The following is a 24216-nucleotide window of genomic DNA, read 5'->3' on the forward strand; positions in this document are numbered from 1 at the left end:
AGATCTGATGGACACAATGAACGGCTTCAATCAACATCTCATTCACTTTAACTTGCACAATGCTTGCTTTGGTTTCGTGGTAGACAGTTCGTCTGACGCCCGAGTTGCCAGGGTTCGAATCCATATTTGTGGCGATGCAGAGTCATTGTAAAAGTCTCATTTACAGTCTCACTTGTGTTAATTGGAGTACGTTACTGAATTGTAACAACGTTGTTCGTGTCCATATAAATCTACTACCAGCTGCACGTTGAGCTCATTGTGGGTTTTATGATACATCAAGCTCGTGTAAAATTACATTTACATTTGACCGAAAAATGATACATAACGATAGAAGTCTACAAATCATATTGCAGGTTTATTTCAGTTCCAAAAGCCATCACAAACATTCATCCACTGTATCACATAAGTCTTTGGTCACCAAATAAAAGCATGAAGTTTGCTATGTGTACAGTGCAACATAAAAGGATAGAAACAGTTTTACTGATAAAACCCTCAAATGATAACAAACCAATATGTTGTTGCTGGTAAGTTGCTTAATTGCATTTGTTAAAAAGCATAAACTGTGAAGCAAAAGTGTTGAAAATCGTTTGAATAAAGTTTAATGCAAAAAAAATAATTCTTAAGCACTTTATGCCGTTCTAAGCTGTCGTTGCTGCATTTTTTTTCATTATTAATTATTATTATTCTGATTAAGGATGAGGGGATAAAGAAAGAATGAAATTAAATGCACAGAGGTGTCATTTCTTGACAGTCACCTCTAAAGATTGCAACTCTTAAAACTATCATAAAAAGAATAGTGAAATTTTACATTAGGTATCTAGAAAATGCTGAACATAAAGCTACATTGGCCAATTAAGTTAGGGTTAGTAGAAAGACTTTTTATTCTGCCATATCTGATTCTTTCAGATAGTTCTACATAGCTGCCAACTTTTCAAAAATAAAATAAGGAACGCTCATTTTGCCCGGGATGAGGGGCGATGTGTGCCGAAGCCCCCCCCCCCCCCCCCTTCATCGAATCGCAACATATAAAAGTCAGCCTTTTTAATTACTATTACTAACACTAACAAGTTTGAGATGACAGAGGCTAGTCCAAATGTTGCTCAATTATCGGGTTTAGTACCAGCACATTTGAATCGTTAAAATGACACTTTCCACAATGATTGTTGTTTTGTTTTTAAGGGTTTTACGGCGCTTGCAACACATTTAGGTTATATCAGCGCCAGTAAAAAGGAAGAAAATTGGATAGTAAAAAGTTCTAGAATTACAGTTGAAGCATCCAAGAGAAAGTAAGACATAGGGGAACTGGGAACAAATAGGGATCAGATGTAGATTCCAAGAGCGTATCACCAATGTACTAAGTTTGAGATCACCTATAAGTCTTATCCGGACACAAGAACAAAATCCAAAAAAGAGGAACACACTCAAATGCTTACATTATACATTAAAAAATAACAAATATAGTAATAATACATAACAGAGAGATGATTTACAAGGAAAAAAATATCATCTCCCAAAACAATAAATATGCATTTGACTGCTTCCCTCCCAGCTAGGACTCCGGCGAGGGCCAGGAAAAAAACAAGTAATCTCATTCCAAGACAAAGACTGAAAGCATGTTGGAAAACAGATATAAGGGGATAGAAGACACAGTGTGTACCTCCCTGCCCGCTATGGGAGCTTTCCACAATGAGATCAAAATTCAGAACGGACAATATAAAGAAAGAATTCAACTGCCTCAACTTTGATAAGGACCAATACACAAGAAGCACGATTGTAAAATAAATGAAATAACTTAAGATGGTTAGAAATGCATAACTACCAACCTGGTACATCACTTGAGAGGGCGTTTTGGGGTAAAAATTAGGTGAGTTCAGATAAAAAGTAGACGATTGCATATATGTTTTCTTTCATGCAACATAATGGTCTTTAAGTAGTATACTATAATAGTAGTTATAGTAAAATGCACCTCTAAATATTAGAGAATTCCTACTTCTTTACTTTGACAAGATAAACACACCTAAAAATGGAGTATACTTATTTTTCTTGAACCTAAACCGTTACAAAAGCTTGCTTGAAAAAAAAAAAATTAAAATCAGATGAAGATGTTTTTAAAGGGATTAAATTTATATATTTCATAAATTAATAAAGGGAAATAATCATTGTCATCTTTAATCAATATAAGCAATTGATTTTCTTATTGAATACCTTCCAATCAAAAAGGTGGATTTAATTTTATTCTTAATTAAAATAATATTTGTAACAAATAGTGAAAGTATCAATACTGTCTTAGAATATTCAAAGTATATCGAGGCTAACATCCATATCCTATGCAAATCTCCAATACATTATGAAAGGTTTGAGTAAAATACAGGCGTCATATAAACGAATGGAACTTTTTTAATTGTTGAAAATCATTTATGTTAGAGGCATAATTCAAATTAAAGAGCTACACAAATGGAGATTATGCTCTCACTGGACACCAATAATAATGATAATAATAATAACAACAATAGTAGTAGTAGTAATAGTAATAATAATGGATCAATAATAATAATTCATTAGGCTCACATGGCTTTTTTACCACAAATTAGTCAAAAATTACAAAATACGGATTTTGAACTAAAAATAATTACTTACGGACTCAGGAAGTCAAATACGGAACAAATCCGTTTTTAACAGAACGGTTGGCAGCTATGGTTCTACAAAGCATTTGTCTCTCAAGCTGAGCAAATGAATGTTCATATAATATAAAAAAGGATATTGCAATGATGAACAGATTGTACTATATAAAGATAAAACGTTTTTGTAAACCCCCAAAATATGTCAATAACACTATACAATACAATGAATGTAATACAAATCAAATTCATGATTGTCATTACACCGATTGAAACGCTCTTTCCCTTCTATATTTATTTCTTTCATTAAAAATCTTTGTCTTCACCAAACTAATTAGTGTACCTTCAGGGATTCCTTTTGTGAAAATACCCTGTGGTGTTTTAAGAACAGAATAATTTCAGACTTTCTAGGTAATGATCCCCTTGAACCATGTGCTGAAACATCTTCGACAAAGTTTTTAAAATATGACTTGACTCTATCTGTATCCTCATCTGACCATGACATGTATCTCCGATTTTTGCTTGAATTCCTCTTGGGTTCAGTTTGTTTTGAAGAACACGTAAGCTGATTTGGCACTCCTGCTTCACCATCAAATATTTCTTCTTGATTTGCAGCTGTTACTATGGATGTTCCAAAATTTGCATTTGAGTCTCTATTCACTACAGAGTCATTTGTTTCAATGTTACAATTTCCTTCCCCAGTGACCGATGCTGAGTTATCAATTTGACCCAAAAAATGACCAACTTCTGTTATTTCTCGTATTGCAAGTGGACACTGATAAATGTTTTGATTGATTGATTCACTGTGTCCCATATGTCGATAGAAGACATCTCTCTCGTGTTGTGGGACATCAAGTAAGGCAAATAATGTCGAAGCTCGGTGCCTGAATTTATCAGCTATTAACAACTGGGGTTTCTCTAAATCCTTTACTAAGGAAGTGACATATTTGATGGCAATGTAACCACTTACATGATCTTTGGATATTCCTGTATTTGGAAAAAGAAATGGGTTGTCTGAAATATCAACAGCTTTACGCTCCTGTGCAAGTTTCCTTAAAGGCTGAATTGTGTCATTGGGTATCAACACAGGGACCAACATCTTGCTTCCCTTTCCAGACTGATAGGCCAGCTTATACTTCTCAAGTAACGCTTTTTCCAGAGGATCAGTGACATGTTGTACAAGCTGGGGATCAACCCATACACCTGAATCTGCATCATTCCAGTCTTTTAACAACATCCTTGCGGGTTCTCCGCCTCTCCTCGCATTAAACATTGTAAGCCTAGCTACGATGACATTGCGAAGCCTAACAAACATATGTGAATCAAATAATTGATAATCATCCTCACAAATACGGACCATCTCTTCAGTAATAAATTGCCGTAGCTTCTTTATATCATTCTCTAATGGCATCTCTTTGGGTTTTCTCAAATTTGTTCTCTTTGCTTCACATTGAACTCTGGCTGTAAAAAAAATACTATCCCAATTATAATCCAGGACAGCTTTGAACAAATCTATCTCTGCGGATTCTTCCATTTTGTTTTGCATTATATATTCCCCTTTTAAGAAATTAATTAACTTTTTCAATATAAATCCAATTGAAAGCTTCAAGCCTGCTTTCAATGTCCCATCCTCTTTCAAAGTCATTTCAGAAATGGTTTGCGATATTTCATTAAAGTTACAACGCTTCACCACGTCCTCTCCAGAGAAAGAAGGTTGATTCGTTCTCTTCCTAGTTTTTAAAATCAAATTTCCTAAGATGCGTAAATCACTCATTATAACTTTTCTCTCCTTCTTTGAACTTTTACTCCACAATTTTGTTCCTAACAATACTATAGCTTTGTCTGATCGACACAAATTTCCCACTTCATCATTCCGAAATTTGTCAAGAATATTCTCCTTTATTTCTTTACTTGCATTGGGAGCCACGGGATAAAATTTTACAACCCCAGTACACAGAGCATGCTCAGTACTACATTTCTTTTTGTGTTCATAAACCCTTCGTCCAGAGTAAAACCCCTTACAGCCAGCACACATAACAACTTCATGTGACCCTTGTGCTCTCTCACGCATAACTATTGAATTGTTTCTAGTGTTTGAATAAAAAATGCCCTTTTTCTTGAGATAATCCATTGTTCTATCCCTTTCCTTTACAGGCTGTTTCATGGCCTCTGTAACTTCTGTCTCATCTTTGTGTTTCCTCATCAAATGCCTTGAGAGTTTTGTTTGCAACTGTCCACAGTATGGACAGGGTCTCCTTGGCTTTTTGTATTTCTCTGGAAAAAAAAGAAGAAAATAAAGCACATCATGCTATGAACTATGAAAATAAATCAATAGACAGATCATATGCACATCAGCTACATGACAGCGATAGAGAGGAATAGCATTCCAAATATTTAAGGCCTGGACAAGTAACTGTCATAATTCCTTCTTGTTATATACTTTTCTACCATCTATTCCTTTGGAAGAGGTATGTTAGATTTGTGGAGACCTCTGCCACATAACAAATCCAGTGAAAAGACGCCATATTTTTGTTTTGAAATAGAAATAAATAGATCAATCCACCCACTTCACTGGGTTCAGGGTTCCCTCTTCATTATAATCAAAATATGAACATAAATCGGAATAGTAACACATTGAAGTCTCATCTGAATACATAGATTGTCCTTTGTTGTTTCAGCGAAAAATCAGACAGAATGTCAAAAGAATTTTAGGTTTTTCCCCAACCACCCCTTGGAGGTATCAGTATCAGCGGAATGGTAAGCGTCATGTTTTTTACGTTGAGCAACAAAATTTACTCCAAATGCTTCACTCGACCCAGGCGGAAAAGCAATCAAGAATAGACCCAAGTCCTATCCAAAGACTAACATTTCATTTAAGTTTATTGTAGGCCCTTGGCCAATCGACAAAATTCAATTCACATAAATTATTTACAACAATCAGAAATTAATTATATCAATAATAGTAATAGAATGCAATGAAGGCAATATCATAATAATAATAATAATAATAATAATAATAATAATAAAATAATAATAATAATAATAATAATAATAATAATAATAATAATAACAGTAGCGGCTATAAGTAACAATTAATATAGTAACAAAAGTAATAATAGACTATAGTTCATAGTCATAACAATGACTTTCTTTGTCATTGAGGGAGTGAGAAAACATCACCGGCTGGCAGAACAAACAGCCGACATCAATCAAACGTCCTCCAGACCGGTTGAGCATCGGCTTCATTAATTCCTTAAAGACTTCCCCCCAACTGCCTGAACGATGCTGATGCCCAGACAACTTAATCCTGATTTATATTTTGTGGGAATGAAATATGACATGTATATGCCGGAAATATTTCAATAACAAACACACTGTTCAGATAGAAAATATTTGAGTCTTGCCTTTGTTAATTGATACAGGTAAGTTAGGAAAATAAATGCTAGTAAAAACGATCAGCAAGTTCGTGAACACTGCTTCTCAACTCGAACATATGTTTTCATCAAATCTACACACATCATGTTGTGAGCTGAATTTTAATGATCTCAGTTGTCATTGAAAGGAAACCCAAGAATTTTAGAATAAAGAGAAATATTGAACCTGGAAGTCAAAAGGGTTTGTAGCACAGCAGGCATTATCAAAGTATAATTTTAGTACCGACAAATTAAAAAGAAAATGTGCTTTTCTTTAAATGCTCCCAATCATCATATACTGTTTAGGTTGCAAGATTAATAAAAATGTTATCTACTCTGATTCTCGTTAAGTTTCCAGCTGGTCTGTGAAAAAAAGCCTTAAGCATCATAGAAATACAAAGAAACAGTTTTAATATATAGATGGGTTGTAACAAAAAAACCATTTTAACACTTACAATACAAGCAATTTAAGTCTATTACAGACAAAAAAAAACCCCAATAAAATAAACATGAACATTTTTATGGCTGGTTTCACTGATATCACTCACACATTGGGGTTTCAGATTCTAAGATGTCCACCCTATCAAATTTGGATTTGTGCTTGTTATGTAAATGGTAGCGTATTTTGCGACGCAGCACTGCCAAAACAGAAAAAAAATGCAATAACACAAATGCAGCACCATGGAGGGGGGGGAAGTTTTCTTTTAAAAGGAATGGGTAAATTAAAATTGATCCCACAAATATCAAAGGAGAAGAATGACAAAAAAATGACTCACCATTGCACGTAACACGTTGGTTTGCAAGTGTATAGCATTCGGGTTGAACCTGGGTCCCAGACTGGCAACGAGGTTCAGTCTGTGATAGTTGTGGATGAGGCTCTGACTGAGTTGGGGAATGAGCACTAGGTTCCAAAGACAATGATGTACTCAGCATTGGGTACCTCACAGAGTACGTAGAGGAATCAGACTCGGAGTCAGCAACAAAATCGGGACCCTGTATATTTTGTGGAAAAGATGACAGATCAATCAATTTATTCATGTTGACAATAAACATGAAGAGCCATTGTTTAATAATCCAACTAAACAATTAGCTGGTTAATAATGCAAGTATAATAAAAAGAGTTGAGAAAGGCAGACATATTGTCTAAGTATTTAATATGTTCAACTGTGCTTGGATAAATATAGATACACCAACCAGGGTTTCAGTAAACCGTTTTTAACCAACTCTTTAAATCCTACACCAGGACCAACAACTACAAAACAATTTTTTATATCACTACGATTCTGGACATATAAACGGTTGTCATTGCAACAATATGAACTTCCTAACCTTGCAACTGCAATATAGTTAACAAAAAAAGTTGATAAACATTACGATGCAAGAGAATTTGGACAAAATGCGAGATCAAAAGTATAATCCCAACAGAAGCTATTTTAATTTTTCCTGGAAACGCATCATTTTCACATTTTGTCAAATAAAAAAACAAACGACTTCAAATGTGAATGGCTCATCAATGAATATCACTTCAAAATATAACGAGGAAGGTTTAAAATAGTGTTATTGTTGGCGAAGTCCACTGCAAAGAAAAATTTTTAACAACAAAAAACTAGGAGATCTCACTGGTGTAAAACAGTGTTGTCCTTGTCCTGAAATATTGTATTGCGCCTAACAGACTGCAGGTCTCATCTTTTGTGGCAAATGTGTTTTGTCCACCACAAAATATGTTGATGTGAAGCATTTTGAGCATGGTGCCAACTGTGGATAAACGCTATACAAATGTTATGATTTTATTTTAATGTACATACTTACCACAAATGAATCATGTGATATGGAACTTTGTTCTGCATCACTTTCAGGCTCTGAGTTGGAGTCTATATAGAAAATAAAAACAACAAAAAAAAAGCTGAAGACTATCATGTGCAAGTTTTTCTCTAAACTCTTAAACAAAAAATCATGCCATCTTGTGCTGTAAAAGGATTTTTTAAAAATTATTTACCTTATGACTATTGTCCTTTGGAAAAAAAAAGAAAATTAAGTCCGAAACCTTCTGGCTATTTTCTTTTAAATTTCAAGAACGTCAGAGTTGGCAAGGGAGGACGGAAATATAATTCCAGAAACCAATCTGTCTATAATCATATCCATATGATAGTTTTTCGTTCAAGATTCAGGTACAGTCCACTTAGGATAATCGCAATACCTTGGGATCATCGAAAATGTTGGGATTAACCGAAATTCAGTTTCCTGTCCACTATTTCAACATTTTACACATTTATTGTCAACTCAAACCAGTAAATAATATTCTTAGTCCACCACATACAGAGCAATTTGATTGAAACAAAAACCATATGGCAGCCCGTGTAGATTTGTCAACCAAAAGCAGCTATGAAGCAAGCCGATATCTTATTCAGATTGGAAGAAGTTTCAATCTTTTTTCTCAACAATTCAACATTTGTCAGAGTTAAAGAGATTAGCCTTAATGAGAGACAATAAGCTCTCACCAAACTCGTTGGTCACAATGCACAGTTGTTAATCCTAAAACAAAGGATATCGCTCAGTCTCTCTTTTATAACTGTCATTTATAACCTGTTGTCAAGATTATGACCAGCCCCACCCCTCTTCTATTTAATGGCCACCGATGACGTCACAAACCCATACTGCAGAGCCCCGCCCTCTTTCGACTCTAACAGAGTGGTGACACACTACTGTAGCATTAAATCCTGCTCACTCTCGATTCTTCAACCTGTCACGATTTCATCCATGATGAAATTTAATCATGATATACTGTTTGATTTCTTGAATTTACCACTTTTTAAAAAACCGAAGTTTGTTGCAATTAACCAGTGACTTTTATATAGAATTATTTCCATTGCTTAGGAAATATTGTGATTAACCGAAAGTTGCGATTAAACGAGTTGCAATTATCCGGAGTGGACTGTAATAGTATTACACATCATGACTCAAAAAAAAAAAAAAAAAAAGCAAACTATGTGTACCTAAATGTTATTCATTTCCTCATCAAATTACATTCTTACCATTAACATCATAGATCACATCAAAAGGGTTGTCTGGATTGACAGCAAGACATTTTTCAGGATTTTTAAAGCTCAAATCTCTCTGATCTGAAGTTACAAAAGAAATAGCATATTCTCAACATTAAACTATGATTTTGTGATGGCTGTGATATGGCATACTGTATGCATAAAGCAAGATGCAAAGACAGGTTTAAGTTTAAATTATTTTATATTCTTTTCAAAAATCCATTCTAGTTTTGCCAAAATAAAATAAACACGAGAAGTGTTGAGTTGGATAAAGCTAAAACTAAAAGTAGTAGTGGTAGTAGTAGTAGTAGTAGTAGTAAACGACAGATCTTACTCACTAGTGTGAATCTACAGTCTACAGAAGTTCCCGAATTATCTGACTCCACTTCCAAATGACTGACTGACAAGTGACAATCATCAATCGGTGTGTGTGTGATTGTGATGTCTACCCTATTGAAAATCTTAAATCAACAGTGATGTAATAAGAATGGCCAATAACTTACCATTTAAATTATCTCGGTGTCTCTTCAATGATGCCTCCAGCATCAATTTACCCCACGATGCCATAGACGTCTAGTTTGGAACTCAGCAAGTGACGAAAAAATACTTGCGGCTATAGAGAGGACGTCCGTCGGCCACTCTCTCCGCAAGTCAGTTGTCAGTGGTTATCAGATAATCATTGGTTCTTGAAAAATATAGAAACACAGCGGTTCATTTAAAAAGACTCTTTTGTAGATCAAGATATAATGTTAGGTATTGCACTTTAAAATCTCTTCAGACATAGAACGGGTCAACTTGACGTCTAGACCAAATCATTTCGAAGATCGATATGGCAACAGCAACGCCTGGAATGGAGGATTTAAATGCGGCATCTGACGATTCTACTGCTATGACAGAAGATGCTCCATTTCACGACGTCGAGATGGCTTCAACTGGCATCAGGCATCAACATGCTACTCAATAATGGGTTTGATGAAGCGTTTGACTAAGAATTAAAGCTGATAACTGATAACCACCTACTACTGACTTGCGGAGTGAGTGAGTGCCGAGTGCCTCTTTATGCGCGAAATTGACTAAACATACGTTTCACGAAAAAAAGAGTTACTATGTTTGCTTGTCTCTTGTCACCAAGATAAGAATCCGGACCAAGATTCGATAAATCTGTTTCTAAAAATAGATTATAATTCGTATATCTTGTTCATTCCTCAGTTCATCAACTTTCACACAATTTTATATTAGGTTTTCATTACTATAAAAATCCATATAATGCTCTAGAATTTTAGAGAAAATTTCGGAAAGATATATTGCCTCACTATTGAAATATATCGATGAAAACACTGGTACCCCTATTGTACTTTTTTCAGGCGGTCACCTTATTGACCAACGTGAAAATTTAGGCATAACTCTTCTTACTGTGGTGTTTAACAAATAACTTCAATACTATGATTTACAATTATATATCCTTGACGGTTGGGTTGACAACTTTAAACTAAAAATAGAAAAGTGAATGTGCTAGAGGTCAAATCAATAGGGGGACCGGATTTTGGTCTCCCTATTGGTAAAGTACTGTAAAATGAACTAATAGGGGTACCAAAAGTCTCCCTATCCGGTATTAATACATATATATATATATATATATATATATATATATATATATATATATATAATCAGTACCTTGATTCAAGTCATCCCCATCATCTTGGTAAACGGGATGTTTTCTGATTGGTCGGTAGTGAGCCTGGGTGGCAGGCAGCAAATTCATAATGTCTGACTCTGTCACCGTCAGCTGGATAGGAAATAAACAAAATTCAAAGATTAATGCTTGAAGGGCCAAGATATAAATAACAATTTGACGTGTGGCTATGCGGTCTAGTGGTATGACACTCGCTTTCGGATCGGAAAGTCCTGGGTTCGAGCCTCGCTTGGGGCATAGTTGAGTCCTTGGAAAAGGCCCTTTATTCACATTTTCTCACCGTACTCAGTTGTAAAATGAGTACCTGTCCTTTAAAAGTGTTGTCTTTGTCGGAAGAAAAAAATTGGTAATATCACCTAATAGGCGTCATGTCTCGTTCTACATGTTACGTATTGTTGTAAGTCTGGGACTCTTTGTAAAGCGCTTTGAGCATTAGTGTTCCTTAAGAGCCATAGCACGAAACAGACAATAGAAATTGCTTGCTATCCTTTGGATAGGACGCTAGTCTATAAGAAACAATGCCAGACGAAGAAGGAAGAAAAATACAAGACAAAAAAAATCATCCTAATATATCTCCACGGTATGAGTGTGTTACTGTTAGTCCAGTGATATTGTAGAGTGTATTAGAATCAGGCCTGTACGTGGCTGGTGAAAAAATTGTCGGAACTTTTTGAACACGTGAAAATAGACACAACAGGACAAAAATATGGATTAATTAATAAACACAACACAGATATGACACGTCAATTGACTAGTCAAATCATGTCACTTTCCCCAACGTATTTATAATGAGGTCCTTCGTTTATGGTACCAAAAAAAAATCCCAATTATTTGAGGACCCAGGTCTGAGTTAGTTGTAAAATGAAGGGAAGAGAACAATTCCTACCCTTTTGAAGGATGTGTATCTAGTGCTTGACACAGGAAGCTGCGTATCTTCGCTCCTTTTTGTTTGTGTTAAATGTTTACGCTGATTCTTTCGTTTATTTGGATTAATTCTTATAGAAGAAGAAGAAGAAGAAGAAGAAGAAGAAGAAGAAGAAGAAGAAGAAGAATAATAATAATAATAATAATAATAATAATAATAATAATAATAATAATAATAATAATAATAATAATAATAATAATAATAATAATAAGAAGAAGAAGAAGATGACGAAGAAGAAGAAGAGGAGATGGTGCGGTCGTGTGAGAGCTTTCGAAGAAAAATAATTATATCGCATTTTTTTTTTTCCGTCTCACATCCAGACGGAACCAATAAATCATAGGGAAAAAGAAATAAGACATGGAGAAATGTATGTGTGTCGGTAGCAAAATAGAGAGAAACGCTCCGGTCCTGGAGGCTCCGACACACTTCTGTGCATGCGTTATTTACTGACTAGGTGTGTGTTAACGACTCGCGCAAACTTCGTGACCCTCTCTCGTTGGCTGTGGCACAGTAGCCAGGCAGTGAATACATCCACGTCTAGCGGAGCGTGTAGGTGGCATGATAATATTATAGCTAACTGATAGATAGCCTAGTTTTATTTTGTCTTTGATGCGACAAATAATTTTTTTTTAAGTTGGCATTTGAAACGGAACAAAATCTGATTTTTTCGAGGAACTAAAGAAAAGTATTTTATTTTCTTTTTTATTGGTTCTGTTCTTTGACGCTATGAATTTTATTTTTACTATTAATTTTATTTTTTTAATATTAGCACTTATAGAGCAAAATCGTACAGTCGAAAATCCGACAATAGTCGGAAGATTTACAGGCCTGTATAATAATAATAACAACAACAACAACAACAAAAATAATAATAATAATAATAATAATAATAATAATAATAATAATAATAATAATAATAATAACAACAACAGAACAAACAACAAACAAACAATAACATAAGACAATTGCAATAATAAACTCGTACTTACATCAGAAGAGGGTCTTGGCACCGACGTATCAGATTTGGAATGCGTCCAATCTGATGACATGGCACTGGAATGATTTGATGTTGATGATTTGATTGTCTTGAGTTTCTTCGTCGGCGACGATTTAGAAAGACTCCCTTTGCCACCACTTTTCTTCAACACGGCCGACTCGTCAAAATTTAGGAAATCGTCAAACGACATCGCACTGTCGTCTACGTAAACGGCTTCTTTTTTCTTTTTCTTTGTGCTTGACGACCCATTCCCATCATCCTTTTCATGACTGCCATGATTGCTGCCAGATTTTAATTCAGTGGCTGTTTCGGAATCTGAATTGAAATTATCATCAACGTCATCATCATCATCATCATCATAATTGTTCATCTTGCTAGAACTCGATTTCGAACGTTTTGGAAATGTATCGGGTGTTGTGAAGTTTTCACGAGATGGTGAGGACTTGTCTAACAATGATGATGATGATGACGATGGCCGATGCTTTTTCAAATCCTTTTTAGAATTCATTTGTGGTGAATCTGCTTTTTCCTTTTTAATCTGAATAGTCTCTGAGAAAAGATCAAAACCTGCGTCCGTGTTTGGGGTAATTTTCGGCTTGGATTTCTTCTTCTGGTGGTTGTGTTCAGACGTCTTTGTCGTCTTCGGTGATGAGTTTGCTTTCACACTGGATTTACTTTCACCCAAGGATGAGATTGACCGACTTTCTGAAGAAGACGACTGCTTGTGTTTGGACTTTGAAGGGTCTTTTGGCTCGTATTTAGACTTTGAAGGGTCATGTGGCTCGTGTTTGGACTTTGAAGGGTCATGTGGCTCGTGTTTGGACTTTGAAGGGTCATTTGGCTCGTGTTTGGACTTTGAAGGGTCATGTGGCTCGTGTTTGGACACATGCTGGTGATCGCTGCGATGACTACTACTGCTCCTGCTACCACCACTGTGACGCTTTTTGTCTTTTTCATGATGAGAATCACCTCTATGCTTAGAATGGCTTTTATCCCGACTGCTTGACGAATCCTTGACAGAAGCATGTGATTTATCCTTTTCATGGCTTTTCAAACTATCTGACTTACTACTATGAGAAGACCGATGACCTTGACCTTCCTTGTATTGAGTTTTGGTGTCCGATGAACAATCCTTACTTTTACATTTATCCCTTGAACTATTAGCACTAGATTTGATCTTTTCATCACTCTTAGACTTCGATGACAGTCTATCACCATCATCACTCTTAGACTTAGATGACAGTCTATCACCATCATCACTCTTAGACTTAGATGACAGTCTATCACCATCATCACTCTTAGACTTAGAAGACAATCTATCACCGCGTTCATCTACAATTTTTTTCACACTCTCTGAACTCTTTCCACGCTTCCTATCGGAATAACTGTCATAAGAAGAATGCTCCTTACTTTTATCCCTCTCGGATTTCTCTCTATCAACATCCGTTTCCGAATCCCCTCGAGACGAGTTGTTGTCGGATGACGTTGTCCTTCCCCCATACTTATGATCATCAAAAGTTTTCTCTTCCTTCACCCTCCAGCCATGAGTTGGACTGTACCTCTCCTCATCCCCATCTTCACTTTGGACTTGATGTAAGGCTGCCAAATATTTGTTTTCAGCCCGATGAGTTGACCTGGATTTCTCACTGTGGTAAGTTGTACTAGCAATGACATCACCCTCATCACTAGAAGAATCTCCACTCTCATGCTTCATCTTCTTTTCAGAATAAGAATGGCTTTGCTTCTTCTTTTCCTCAAAATTTTCTTTTTTCTCCTTCTTGATTATCTTTGTCGGGATGTAAGCCGTGTCTGTTTCGGAATCTAACTTTCTGTCATCGAGCTTTTCCGATTTTATTTTCCTATTTAGTATGTACATTTCTTCTTCATCCCTACTGTTGTCTTTGCTATATTTTTCATTTCTTGAATTGGGAATTTTATTTGCGTTTAACGAATCATCAGATTCATCGCTTTGCTTATCAGAATCATCTGAATCCGTGTTGTTTCGGGAAGAGTGGTGATTGTGTTTGTCTAGAGCAGGGATGGGTGTAGGTGTGTACAATAAGGCACTGGTATATTTATCACTGTTGTCATGTGGCTCTGCTTTTATCGTGATATCATTGGGGGAGTATGGCAATGTGGTCATGTGATCATCGTAGTGACGATACGTGTGGACTTGTTTTGTAGCATTTCCATTGACTTTGGAGGGTTGCGAGTGGGATGATGATTTATGATGTGAGGACGATGACGATGATGATGATGATGATGATTTTGACTGATGATGAGGTGACTTTGAAGATGAAAATGAAGATGGTGATGGAGAGGATTTGGAATGGCCGGATGACTGGGAATGAGAAGATGATGATTTATGATGAGATGATTTGGATGAGGGGGTATGTAAATCTGATGATTTACGAGATGGTATTGATGACGATGAAGATGATTTGTGATGCGATGACGATGATGACCTGTGATGTGAAGATGATGTTTTAGAATGTGATAAAGAAGATGATAATTTTGAATTTTTCAAAGAACTCGACTTCCAATCGGTATGATCCCCCTTCCCATCCTTTTCCTCCTCGTCTTCGTCACTCTCACTCACACTGTGATTCTTCCTCTTCCTATCAACCTTAAGACATTTTCCCTTTTGTAAATCCTCCTCCAATTTCCTTTTCCGAGCCGATGATGAGTATTTATCATTCTTTGAAAGACTTGCACGTTGATCACTGGTATCCCGATGACTCCCATCTTTATCCCTGCTGCAGCTTTCAGACGACTTAGGAGCTGAATATTTTTCTCCACCCTTCGTTGAACGTGAAAGCGAATGAGACTTTGATCGATCTGATTCGACACATTCTTTATTTTGTTCGCTGTGGATATTTTCAGCTCCAACTTGCCCTAGCATTGCTTTATAATACTGTTCGATACTACTCACATCTGACGTTGCCTGCTCGGGTTCGACGTCGCTATCTGTCAGATCATCACTTCCATAATTATCAACATTCACTTCACCTTCATTTTCTTTGCTTAAACTAAAATTATCTGTCTTCTCTTCTTTAACACGCGCAATTTCATTTTTCTCAGCTGTTTTCTCTTCATCTTCGTCCCGACAAATCTTTTCCTGTTTGACAGAAGTTTCCTTGTGATGCCGATAACTATGTTCTCCATCGCCAGTGGTATGATGGCTCCTACTACCACCACCACTACTACTACTACTTCTTCCACCACTGCTTTTCCTGTGTTCTTTTTGATTTCTTTCTTTATCTTTTCGTTTTTCAGACAGGTTATTATCATGGCTATGATCTCGACTAGTTTTGACTGGTTTGTCTTTGTCTTTATATTTCCTATCTTTAGAACTTTGATAACGATCACTCGTACTCTCTTTACTGTTTTCCTTTTCATATCTTTCTTTATCATTTCGGTGATCAGAATGCGAGTGGTGTTGACGATGATGGTCACTGCTGTCTCTTGCTTTTTCTGCTCCAGACACTGATTTTCTATGACGACTCTCATCCTTCTTGTCCTGCTTACTGTTCACAACCTTCTTCCCATCCCCGTCGTATGACGTCCAACTGTCCTGACTGGCGTCACTACGGCTGCCATCTTTGTCATCGTAGGGTAAAGATTTTCTGAAATGGAAATGAAAAGTCGTTATTCTTATAGAGTAGCAAGTTGAAAGAGTCCTTGAGTCTTTTAAGAATTTTGGACCAACTTAAATAATACTAAAAGTAATTTAATATATCAGTTTCAATGGAGACCTCAAACATAGGTCTGCACACATTTTAAAACATCCCCCCATATTTCAAATTGAGGAATAGAAATTGTCACGAAAAGAAGCTGTCATAGATATTCTATAAATTTTAAAAATTGAATCCAGATTTATGAATAAATTTATATTTTAATGATGTACCCTCATTTTCTATCAATAAAAATTTCATATACCCCCCCCCCCCAAAAAAAAAACAACAACAAAACATCAGATGGACAATATGAATGGATATAACAAGATTTGAACACAAGAGAAATTCTAGGACTCGAATGCTAATTATTGAATTCGTTGCAATGGGACGAATCAAGCTGGAATAAGTTCTGCCAGATTTTTGTAACGATTACTTTCTTTCCAAAATGGTTGTCAAGTCTGGGATGTTGGTCTAAAGCTGTAAAAGAATGTCTTACTCTGGTTTTGACACTTCCTGTTGAAGCAACGTCTTCCATGTGGCAACAACTTTCTTGGTCCATTCTCCCACAATGCCTTCGTGACGCCGAAATGAGTTCACAACTTTTCCAATGCCAGTCTCCTAGAAATTGAAACATGAAACAATCATTACAATTTTTTTCTAAACATGATATCGCTCTGATTTGCCAACTTTTTTCAGAGATATTCTTGTGTCACCAAAGTCTTGCAAAACGCCACAGAACACATTAGGAGGAGATTGGCATTTTATAAATTTTATCTTTATGTGTCAGTGCATAACATAATTACGTAGTCAGAAGGTGAAAAGTTTGGATTTGCATTTTTTTTTTACTTTTCTCAAACAATATGGTACCCAGAGCATTTTAATCTTTATTTGAAGTAAATCGGGTGATTTTTCTTTAAGTTATGGTCAGATATTCAAATTGCATAATTTTTCAACTTGACTAGCTGTAAAAAATATTAAGAAGTGAAATTAAGCTTTGATATATCCCAAAGATGTACAAAAAGGGTTGATTTTATCATTTATGACAAGAACTCATTTTTGATAAAAATTGACCTTAAAATGAGCTTTTATATAGAGCAATATCCACTACACGTTATACAAAAGAGATAAACTGTAAAACAAGGAATGTAGAAAAATCAGCCAAAGCTTTCACAAAATCAATCATGAAAGCTGCAAAAGAATCAATCCCCAGAGGATCAAGAAAGGACTACTGTCCAGGATGGACTGAAAAATTAGGAAGTCTCAACAGCCAAGTCACTGAACACAGAAAAAAAGCAGAGAGAGAGCCAAATGATGAGAATATGGAAATTTACAAAGAGGCTGAAAAAACTCTCAGGAAAGAAACAATAAAAGCAAAACAGGAAGCATGGCATGAAAAAACCAGACAACTTGATTACGACAGAGACGGAAGAAAGTTATGGAACCTAACCAAAGCTCTAAGTGGACAAGAAAACAGATATGCTGCACCATCAGTAGAAGATGATCAAGGGAGGATTCTCAACAAAAAACAAGCAGCAAACTGTTTTATGAAGCAGTACTCAAGTGTTGGGAGTATACAGATTAGAAAAGAACGAAAACGAGAAGTCCACAAAGAATTGAGAAAACACAAGGATACACCCAAAGAATCCACAGATGATGTCATGTTCAGTTCGATTAAAAAAGAAGAAGTAGAAATTGCCTTGAAATCTCTAAAAACGAACAAATCACCAGGTCCAGATGATGTTACTAATGACATGTTGAAACACCTAGGAACCCTCACAAAGAGGAAAATGATACAACTGTTCAATGCAAGTTGGAAACAGGGTAAACTTCCGCTCAAATGGAAACAGGCAACCATGATACCAATAAAGAAGGATGGCAAGCCAAAAAATAAACCCGAAAGCTACCGACCAATAAGTTTGACAAGCTGCTTGGGTAAACTGATGGAGAGAATTGTTAATCGCCGTCTCCAATGGTATTTAGAAAGCAATAAGTTGATATCAGATGAACAGGCTGGTTTCAGACAATTTCGCTGCACAGAGGACCAGATAACATACATCTCGCAGCTGATCGAAAATGGTTACCAAGAAAAAAAACACACAGTCACAGTTTGGGTGGATATGGAAAAGGCATTTGACAAAGTCTGGACAAAAGGACTACTTCTCAAACTTAAGAAAGCCAACGTTTCACACAACATGTTTGCATGGATTAAAGATTACCTCACAAATCGAAAAGCAAGAGTCCAATCTCAAAACTCTAAAAGCAAGCTAACGAACATGACAAATGGAGTACCACAAGGCGGGGTTCTCTCACCAACCCTCTTTGTCGTTTTTATCAATGACATCTGCGAAACCAAATGCAGAGGAGTAAAAGCAGCCATGTATGCAGATGACCTTGCACTGATATGCACTGAAAGAAATATTGGTACTGCAAAGGCCAGGATACAGATGACTCTTGATGCTTTGAGCAAATGGACAAAAGACTGGGGTATGAGAGTAAATGCTGATAAAACCACATACACAACATTCAGCTTATCAACCAAAAAGCAATCTATGCGATTAACTTTGGATGGAAAGATTCTGAGAGAAGACCTTATGCCTAAGTATCTAGGAGTGAAATTTGACCCTCGACTCACTTGGAAACATCAAATAGATGAAAGTCAACAGAAAGGGTACAAGAGAATGCAGCTTCTCCGAAAACTTGCTGGAACGCAATGGGGAGCAAACTCAAACGTCCTGAAGAAGACATATCTTGGATATGTAAGACCTGCAATAGACTATGCCATATCGGCATGGGGAACGTGCTCACAGGCTCAATTTCAAAAGGTTGAAAAAGTCCAAAACCAATGCCTACGCGTGATCACTGGAGCAATGAAAACAACACCAATTCACAAGATGGAAACCCACACAGGAATAAAACCTCTCAAAGAACAACGAAATTTAAAAATAATGACACAATTCTCAAAGATAAAATTCATGGAATCCCAACCACTGCATCCAAGTACAATGGAAAAGAAAGAGAATCGACTCAAAAGGGAAAACTTCATCACCTTGGGACAAAAACTAGAGAGCAAATATAAAGTGACACCAAAGGAAGATATTGCCCAAATCAATGTCCCAAATCTCAAACCACCACCGTGGAAAAAGAAACAAAAATCCATAACCATCAACAAGAAAAACATTCGAAGCAATAATGACAATGCTCAAACCCTAAAGATGATCGATAAAAAATACCCAATGACCAACTGGATAAGAGTTTATACAGATGGCTCAGTTTCCGGCCCCCTCATGAATGGAGGTGCTGGTGCACTCATACACTGGACAGATAAAACAGAAACAAAAATATCTGTATCAGTGGGTTCAATGTGCACAAGTACTAAAACTGAAGAAAAAGCCATCCTCAATGCAACAAAAGAACTATCCAGAGATCACAGAATATACGGGAAAAATGTGGTTTACTTGACAGACTCTGATGATGCTCTCCGGTCTATTGAAAATTACCAGGAGTCTGAAGCCGCACACACTGTGGAGGCCCTTGAGGGCTTATCTGATAAAACAGGAAAAATTGTGCTGCAGTGGATTCCAAGTCATGTAGGTATATATGGAAATGAAATTGCCGATCAACTGGCCAAAGAAGGAGCCCAAAAGGAACAACCGAAGTCGTCAATCACTTACCATCAGCAAAAGAAAATAATAAAGCTAAAAATAGACAAAGAAAGGAATGACACACACCTGGAACACAACAAGCAGGATCCAATCCATGCCATTCAGCGAAGTAGCCAAGTCACTCTATTCCGCCTCCGAACAGGACACAATAGACTACGAGGACATATGTTTACAAAGCTAGGTATTGGAACAGCCCCTTATTGCCCATGTGGAACCGACCATGAAACCACTTTACATGTGCTTATGGATTGCCCATTATACAACGTGCAACGTTCGAACCACTGGGTCACCCCTACAACACTCAACACAAAGCTCTATGGTGAGGCTGAGGACCTAAAGCGGACCACAGACTTCATAGCAGATGTCGGACTGCAGCCATAGATGTCCATCAGAGGAACGAAGAAGAAGAAGAATCCACTACACGTGCACAAATCGCTTTACAAGGGGTCCCTGGCCAACAGTAACACTTAACACGTAGGACGGAACATGACGCATGTTAAGCAATATTAAAAAATTTTCGGACAGAGAAAATGCGGCTATTGGCCAGGTACTCATTTTACACCTGAGTACAGTGAGAGAATGTTAATAAAGAGCCTTTTCCAAGGACTCAACTCTGTGCCGAGTGAGGCTTGAACCCAGGACCTTCTGATCCGAAAGCGTTGTCATACGACTAGACCACATAGCCGCACCTTCAAACTAAACTTGGCAATATCTCAGTTCAAACCTTTTCACCATCCGACTGATTATGTCATTCACTGTAACATATTCTATTTACCAAAAATTCGGGAGAAAAAAATGTGATCGTTGTGGTGATGATGATGATGATGATGATGGTGATGATGGTGATGATGATGATGATGATGATGATGATGATGATGATGTTGATGATGATGTTCTTTTTTCTGAAATAAATACAATCTAAATTGGGAATCAGGAATGACAAAAAAATATCTAAAATTTCCTGATAAACAGGAAAAGTGAGCAGCTCTGGTTGCTGTAAAATGGAAATATGGATCAGGATTCACAACAAAATTTAGAATGAAGACAGAGGGTTCAAGGTGGCGAATACACACAGTATGCCATTGGTAAAGACATTCTCACACATTCCCTTGGTATGTTCTTATTGTTCTAAAGGATTTTACTGTGCTTGCAACACACAGTGTTCATTTCAGATTTAGTAAAAAGGAATAAAATGGGATAGTCAAAAAAAGTTATAGATTTACAATTGAAAACACACAAGAAAAAGTAAGACAAAGGGAAATGGTTCAAACAGGGAACAGGTGTAGATTCCAAGATAACACTATCAATGTAGTTTGAAATCACCTAATAGTCTCATCCTGACACCAAAAAAAAAATAAATTAATAGAACATCGTAGAAAGATGACATACAAGGAAAAAAAATATCACCTTCAAAAACTAACACGATACATTTGACTGTTTCCCTCTCAGCCAAGGACTCCGGCTAGGGTCAGGACAAAACCAAGCAATAACATTCCAAGACAAAGGCAGAAAGCAACTCAGAAAACATATATAGGGGGATAGAAGACATAGCAAGTGACCTCCTGCCCATAATGGGAGGTCAGAAGACACCACGCAGACATTTCCTACCTCCGTACATCAACAAGTGATTGGATAGTTGAGTCTGTTATAACTGACAGAGAGCACTTTGTGACAGACTGGGTCCTATACAAAGAGTAGTGACTACTTGTTACAGACAGAAGCAAGGATGAATTCCTGCTCTATGGACCTCATGATTTGAAGTACTGAAGGAAAAATAAATATAACCGATTAAAAAAAAGAACAATCTACTACCAAACACAAAACGGTTGCTATTTCGGTCTTTCTATAAAAGCTGTTATATTCCTTTTTCCTCATGACTTTTACAGTCTACAACAATCCACAACTTCTTGCAGCTTAGTATCCCTTTGACTCTAATGGACTACATGGCTCCTAATTTCACCTCATACAAAAACTGAACACCTGGTTTAAACATTATAGGGAATGAGATTAGCGGCAGAGTCGCGTCCCTTGATTGGAAGTCACAAGCGGAAAAGTTATTAGAGAGAGAGAACGTCATATTGGTTGTGCGACATGAGACACTTCACCGAGAGAGACGCATGTGCAAAACCATTTTGACGTTCTCTCTGTAAGGTGACGTCCAATCAAGGGACGCTACTCTTCCGCTCATCTCATTCCCTATACAAGGACTGACTGAAAAGTCTCGCCTCCTCCTTCATAGTTTCTAAACAAATCATTCTGATTGGAACTTGTACCATAATCACTACAGCCACAACAAATCATTCTGATTGGAACTTGTACCATAATCACCATAGCCACAACAAATCATTCTGATTGGAACTTGTACCATAATCACCATAGCCACAACAAATCATTCTGATTGGAACTTGTACCATAATCACTACAGCCGCAACAAATCATTCTGATTGGAACTTGTACCATAATCACTACAGCCGCAACAAATCATTCTGATTGGAACTTGTACCATAATCACTACAGCCGCAACAAATCATTCTGATTGGAACTTGTACCATAACCACTCCAGCCACAACACCACATTTCAATGCCATGTGGTGATGGCACTGGACGCTTATCCTCTGATCCATCAAGACAGTCTAACACGGTTCCAGACAGACAATCCATTCTGACACAACATACAAACCTGCCTAGTACTACCAAAAATTTGTAGAAATACGAACTTTTGGCTCCAGCTACAGAACTGTATTCTCCTCTCTGACTCAATCAATCTTGTTGAAAAGGAAAGATTAGTTCCTTAGAATCTATCTATATTCAGGACTTTGAAGCATTTGTGGACCATGCTGAGGGCAAATTGTTTATTTCTAAAGCTATTTAAAGTGGATTTTTCTTTTTTTTCCCTTGGAAACGACAAATTTTTGACATTTTAAGTAGGCTTCTCTGCAAAATATGACCCATTTCACCAGAATGGTGTTACAATGTAATACAATGTCATTTACATGGGGAGAAATACGACAACAAAATGAGAACTGAAAGGAAATATGAATTTTTAGTTATTTTTTCAATGGAAGAAATTGTGTATGTTCTTCAGCAGTTTTCTTCCTTCTCCTTTCAGCTTATCTCACATTTTGCAGAGTTGTCATAATGAATGCCACATCCCCATGCATTTCGGTTCAGAACATCATCTTCCTCCAGGCCCAGTTCTTTCATATCATCCTTTATCTTCTTCCAACCATCTAGACTTTGGGCGTCCCTTTTTACTCTTTCACGCTAAATGTAAGTCCAATACTTTCCTTCCCACGTACTCCCTCTCTCGTCTCGTTACATATCCGAACCATTTCAATCTATCTTCTCTCATCTTTATTGATACATTCTTCACTTCAGTCAACCTTCGGATTCGTTCATTCTCCAGCAATTTAAGTAAAACTCAGCCACAAGTTTCACATTCGTGACCATAAATTTAAATCCCGACATAACCCCGTTTTGTGACAAGGTGGATCACACATGGTGTCCAAAAGAAGATATTATGTATCTACACATTTAAAGACCTCGTATAGATTTAGATATACCAACATCGTTACCAGCCAGCTGCTTATTTATTTTAGACCAGAGCTGCCTGCTTGAAATTTCAGAAATCCGTCGTTTCTAAGGGAAAAAGAGAATTAAAAATAGCTTTACAAATTATAATTTGCCCTAAACATGATCACAAAACGTTCCAAAGTCCTGAATATAGGTTGTCTGGAATGACAAATTCTTTTTCAACAAGATTTATTGAGTCAAAGACACATTTGAAGCTCTGCAGCAGGAGCCAAAAATTCGTAAATCTACAAATTTTCCGTCGTACTAGGCAGGTCCATCTTAGACTCACCTTTAAGCTTGAGAAGGAGACCTGAAGTTTGTAGAGACGTTTCAGAATTTGGATCAACTGAAATGAAAACAAAGTAAGAAAGTTTAGCAACAGCAACAGCAGACCTTAAGACAAGTTCTGACCTGAAGAGATTTGTATAAAGTCCAACTTGTCATGGCAGACAGCTAGTAATGGAAAGGCTCTTTTGTTTTCTCTATTTTTGTCCGAGGCAGACGCTTGCCCCGCACAAACACGGACAGCTATTCTCCTTACAAACTGGTCCTGTGATCTGTGTAAAGCAGTCATTGAGGTAGACAATAAAGCTGTTAATAAAACGGGCAGTTAGGGCAAT

The 24216-nt window shown here is 36.8% G+C and overlaps 1 protein-coding gene across 1 annotated transcript in view; it reads right to left on the bottom strand.

Annotated features, from left to right (window-relative positions):
• LOC144979654 (uncharacterized) overlaps positions 1 to 24216 on the bottom strand; it is a 44818-nt gene that overhangs the window by 16128 nt on the left and 4474 nt on the right. The window contains exons 2-5 of the mRNA XM_078926484.1: positions 23886 to 23942; positions 16858 to 16979; positions 12677 to 16310; positions 10744 to 10855 (exon numbers count right to left, since the gene is read on the bottom strand). Coding sequence (XP_078782610.1) covers positions 10744 to 10855; positions 12677 to 16310; positions 16858 to 16979; positions 23886 to 23942 — 3925 coding nt within the window. The remainder of the gene's footprint in view (positions 1 to 10743; positions 10856 to 12676; positions 16311 to 16857; positions 16980 to 23885; positions 23943 to 24216) is intronic.

This window comes from Berghia stephanieae, chromosome 9 (genome assembly GCF_034508935.2).
Source record: "Berghia stephanieae isolate SIO BIC M18660-M18661 chromosome 9, UCSD_Bste_1.3, whole genome shotgun sequence".
Lineage (NCBI taxonomy): Eukaryota > Metazoa > Mollusca > Gastropoda > Nudibranchia > Aeolidiidae > Berghia > Berghia stephanieae.